The sequence below is a fragment of the Nycticebus coucang genome, chromosome 12 (assembly GCF_027406575.1).
Source record: "Nycticebus coucang isolate mNycCou1 chromosome 12, mNycCou1.pri, whole genome shotgun sequence".
Lineage (NCBI taxonomy): Eukaryota > Metazoa > Chordata > Mammalia > Primates > Lorisidae > Nycticebus > Nycticebus coucang.
Window position 1 is genome coordinate 10908725 of NC_069791.1, and position 5490 is coordinate 10914214.

The 5490-nt window shown below is 34.8% G+C and overlaps 1 protein-coding gene across 1 annotated transcript; it reads right to left on the reverse strand.

The window, feature by feature from the left end:
• Positions 1–4049: 4049 nt before the first annotated feature.
• Positions 4050–4988, reverse strand: LOC128562283 (olfactory receptor 6C68-like). Its single transcript, XM_053557081.1, has one exon. It carries the CDS (start codon positions 4986–4988, stop codon positions 4050–4052), a length of 939 nt encoding a protein of 312 aa, XP_053413056.1.
• Between the last annotated feature and the right edge of the window lie 502 nt (positions 4989–5490).

Below are 5490 nucleotides of genomic sequence, written 5' to 3' on the forward strand. Positions count from 1 at the left end.
TACAATTTTAATGCAATCCCTATTAAAGTTCCACTGTCATACTTTAATCTTGAAAAAATAATACTTTGTTTTATATGGAATCAGAAACAACCTCGAATAGCCAAGACATTACTCAGAAATAAAAACAAAGCAGTAGGAATCACGTTACCTGACCTCAGAATATACTATCAATTTAGTGATTAAAACAGCATGGTACTGGCACAAAAACAGAGAAGTAGATGTCTGGAACAGAATAGAGAACCAAGAGATAAGTCCAGCTACTTACCGTTATTTGATCTTTGACAAGCCAATTAAAAACATTCAGTGGGGAAAAGATTCCCTATTTAACAAAAGGTGCTGGGTGACCTGGCTGGCAACCTGTAGAAGACTGAAACTGGACTCACACCTTTCACCATTAATTAAGGTAGACTCTCACTGGATTAAAGATTTAAACTTAAGACATGAAACTATAAAAATACTAAAACAGAGTGCAGGGAATCAGTCTGGGCGAGTATTTCATGAAGAGGACCCCCCAGGCAATTGAAGCAGCTTCAAAAATACACTACTGGTACCTCAAACTAAAAAGCTTCTGCATAGCCAAGAACACAGTAAGTAAAGCAAGCAAACAGCCCTCAGAATGGGAGAAGATATTTGCAGGTTATGACTCTGACGAAGTTTTAATAACCAGAATCCACAGAGAACTCAAACGTATAAGCAAGAAAAGAACAAGTGATCCCATCGCAGGCTGGGCAAGGGACTTGAAGAGAAACTTCTCTGAAGAAGACAGGTGCATGGCCTACAGACATATGAAAAAGTGGTCAACATCTTTAATCATCAGAGAAATTCACATCAAAACTACCTTGAGATACCATCTAACTCCAGTAAGATTAGCCCAAATCACAAATTTCCAAGACCAGAGATGTTGGCGTGGATGTGGAGAAAAGGGGTCACTTCTACACTGCTGATGGGAATGCAAACTAATACACTCATTTTGGAAAGATGTTTGGAGATCTAAAAATAGACCTGCCATAATTCCTCTACTAGGTATATACCCAGAAGATCAAAAATCACATCATAACACATCATAACAAAGATATTTGTACTAGAATGTTTATTGCAGCCCAATTTATAATTGCTAAGTCATGGAAAAAGCCCAAGTGCCCATCGATGCATGAATGGATTAATAAATTGTGGTATATGTACACCATGGAATATTATGCAGCCTAAAAGAAAGATGGAGACTTTACCTCTTTCATGTTTACATGGATGGAGCTGGAACATATTCTTCTTAGTAAAGTATCTCAAGAATGGAAGAAAAAGTATCCAATGTACTCAGCCCTGCTATGAAACTAATTTATGGCTTTCACATGAAAGCTATAACCCAGTTATAACCTAAGAATATGGAAGGGAGAGAGGAAGGGGAGGTGGGGGGAGGAAGGGCAGAGGGAGGGTGATTGGTGGGATTACATTTGTGGTGCATCTTACAAGGGTACATGTGAAACTTAGTAAATGTATAATATAAATGTGTTAACACAATAACTAAGAAAATGCCAGGAAGGCTATGTTAACCAGTCTGATGAAAATGTGTCAAACTGTTTATGAAACCAGTGTATGGTGCCCCATAATCGCTTTAATATACACAGCTATGATTTAATAATTAAAAAATTAGATTCAGAATTGAACCCGAGGATTTGTAATTTGTAATATCTGGATCATATAAGTATGTTTTACTCATATCTCTCATTAGTTGAACTGTCTTAATATGAGTTATGACCCAGACATAACTTAAATCCATAGCCAGGTATAGGAAAACACCTTTACTATGCCTGGACTTTCCAGGATGAGTCCCACCTACTCTTTGATACACAAGAGTATTTTTCTCCAGTTGAGCAGGGAGCATAAGGAAAATTATTTATGGCACGGGTCGTAAGTAATTGAATCTATAGTGGACTATGGTATTATTTCTTACTGGAGTTCTTTCCTCCAGACTTGGTTTTCCCTAACATTATCTTGCAATCTACAAAACTGACTTTTTCAAGTTTTCAAGGCTCCAGATGGCTAACTTCTAGGAATTCTGAGAAATAATTTAATATCCTTTCTTTCTTAAGTGAGTTTTAAGTAAGTTTTATTTTTCATTGATATAAGACCATTTTCGAGGTGTTTGGAAAGCTACTTAATAGAGCCAAACACCTTAAATTTTTTCCGTAATATTTCCTAATCCTACAGCTTTACTGGACACAAATCCTGAATTCTCAATAAAACTTGGTTTAACCAGTTCATTCAATGCTATATGACAAAATTTCTCCCTTCTTACCTTGGTTTGAACAATTACAATGTTTAGGTCTGTCACTTCTTGCTGCCACTCTAGGTAGAAATTTTGCAAGAAGAATCTTTTATTTGCAAGTAACAAAATCTAAATGACTGTAAGAAACACATAAATGTATATACATCATACATTATGTGCATAAAACTCAAATATTTTTTTTCTCTGAGTTCATATAACTGGTGGAATTAACGTTTCTCAGCTTGAGCCACAGGTCCATGACAGAATGAGAATGCCTCCATCGCTGTGTGACTCACTTACCCATATGATTTAAACTATCTCTGTGCTGGCCTCCTAACAGGGCAGTTTCTCTGCTGGTAGGAACAGTAGCTGTAGCAGTTTCAGATACTACTCTTTCATGCCATAAGAGAGTAAGCCATGTACAGTGTATCAGACATCTAGGAAAAATTTTGATTAATTCTGATTGGACTGATTTAAATCACAACCCTGAATTAGCACTATGGAGTGGGTAATGAAATGCAATAATTGACTTAGTTTGGGGTCTGGGACTAGTCTCTGAAATTGGGAATGGAGAAGATTTTTTCTGAAAAGTTGAATTCAACAAAGTTTACTGGATGCTTTGCCTTCACCTCCAAATGTGAGTGAAAGCTGAGAAACAAAGCAAGAGGCCTTTGTCAAATATTACCTATGAAAGCAAACAGCACAGGTTTAGAGCATACTCTTCGTGATTTTTACATTGCTCACTCCTCTTACAAGACAGCTGGTATTAAATTTGATGGTATATGTCTTATATTTCATTTCTATGCACCATGTCAATAATCCATTTACTTATTCATCCTTTCATACACCCGAGTTTCCATTCATTCATTCAGCAAATGTATGCAGGATTTCTACTATGTCCTATGAGTGTTGTACTTGGTGCTCAGGGTGTTGGAAAGGGATGACTAAAATATGCATTATTTAACGCTGTGCATTTGTCATCAACATAAAATTTAATTTTTCCCAAGTGGGATAACAATGTATGTATTAACTTCAAAATTAAAAAAAATTAATGTCCTTCTAACATCTGTGTTTATACCATTTGATCAGTTCTACATCTTCCAGACTTTCACATTACCCATTGATGTCCATTTTGTTGTTAACCTTTTATTATTACAAAATGATTGCAATCAGTAGTCTTACTGACAATTAGAGTTTTGGCATAAATTCCTAGATGTAGATTTTCCAGGTGAAATGTTTCATGTACTTTTGATAAATTTTAATTCCAATGTTTTAAAACAAATTTTGTATTAAAGATTTATAGAAATTTTCTGTCTAGTTATGATATTAAGCCTTTCATGTTAACTGTAGCACAAAAGGTATTGATTTACTTATATTTCTTCTTTAATGTTTTCTTTACATTTCTCAATTTCCTAAGGATATTTTAAAGTTTGTTAGTTAAATGGGGACAAGAATTTGTGTCTTGATTAATAATGACTTCTCATAAAACCTAGAGAAAAAAGAATAATTTCACATTTATATAAAATTATCTGAGAAAATCATCTGAAAAGAAGGAAAATAAATAGTTTAGTCTGGCTAAAGGATTAATTGTGATATAGTTTGTCTATCACAGAGAACTAGTCAATAATTAATCAGTAAATAAAGAAATGGAAAAATAATAATAAAATGGCCATGATATCCTAATTTCTCTGGCTAAGAAATTATGAAGTCCATTATTGGACTTAGGAAGTCTACACATATGAAGTACTGTAGACTTTGTGAATTGACTGATCAACTTATATACTCTTTACTTCTTTAAGAGAAATGTAATTTTTTTGATTGAGTCCTTAAAGGCTTGTTTAACTTGCTTATTCCTCAGGGTGTATATAAAAGGATTCAACATGGGTGATATGGAAGAAATAAGAACTGAAACACCTTTATTAATGTTTACCTCTTCTTTTGCAGATGGTTTGATGTAGATGAAGATGCAGCTGCCATAGGTGATGGAAACCACGATCATGTGTGAAGAACAGGTAGAAAAGGCTTTTTTCTTTTGTTGAGTAGAAGGGAATTTTAGAGTTGTCTTTATGATATGTACATAGGAGAGAACCACACACATGAGGGTGATGATGAATGTCAACACAGCACACACTATCACCATCTGTTCTATCAGCCAGGTGTCTGAGCATGATATCTTCAGGATAGGAGATGCATCACAGCCAAAATGATCAATGATATTGGAGTCACAGAATTCCAGGTAAAAACCTAAGCTAAGTGGTGGGAGAATAATGAGAAATGCTGCCATCCAACAGCAAATAACCATTGCTTTGCACACTTTGTTGCTCATGATGGTCATATAATGCAAAGGTTTGCAGATGGCCACATAGCGATCATAGGACATGGCAGCCAAAAGGAAGAATTCAGTTACTCCAAAGAGATCTGTTAAAAACAGTTGAATGGCACATGCATTATAGGTGATCGTTCTGTCCCCAGTTGATATGCTGTATAGGAATCTTGGGACACAGGCAGTTGTAAATGAGATTTCTAAGAAAGAGAAATTTTGGAGGAAAAAATACATGGGAGTTTTAAGGTGGAGATCCACCATGGTGAGAATAATGATGGTCAGATTTCCAGTTACACTCAACATGTAGGTGAGAAATAGAAAAATAAAAAGCAAAACCTGTAGGTGAGGATCTTCTGTCAGTCCCAGCAGGATGAATGTTGTGATTGCTGTGTGGTTTTTCATTACTGACCTCTGGCTTTTGCCAAACCTACGTGTAAACATCAGAGAAGTTTGAACTGCAGGATTCAGACAAAGTCAGGTAATAATGAACACTCCTGTGCATATTCAACTCATCCAACGTCCATGAGTTTCACCTGTTGCTATGAAAGGTTTCAGAGTGAGAATATATGCTACGTATACATACACATACTACTTTATAGTAGGTTGAGCTCCTGTGATTTATTTATACAGAATGGCCAAATATATAATTTATAAATTCTAGTTATTGAATCATAGCATAACATTTTCTTTATTCACATGCTATGGTAATTAATTTATAGTAAATTAAATATTTTAACTACTGTCTTGGAGTGTCTTTTTTATTTGATTACATTAAATTCATTTTTAATTATTATTCTTATACTGTCATATATTCTTCTCTAAAGCTAAACGTATGCATTTTTTTAATTGGACAAGAATCAGTAAGCTAAAATTTTAAATAATTCAATTCATTTTCTTTCCTTTT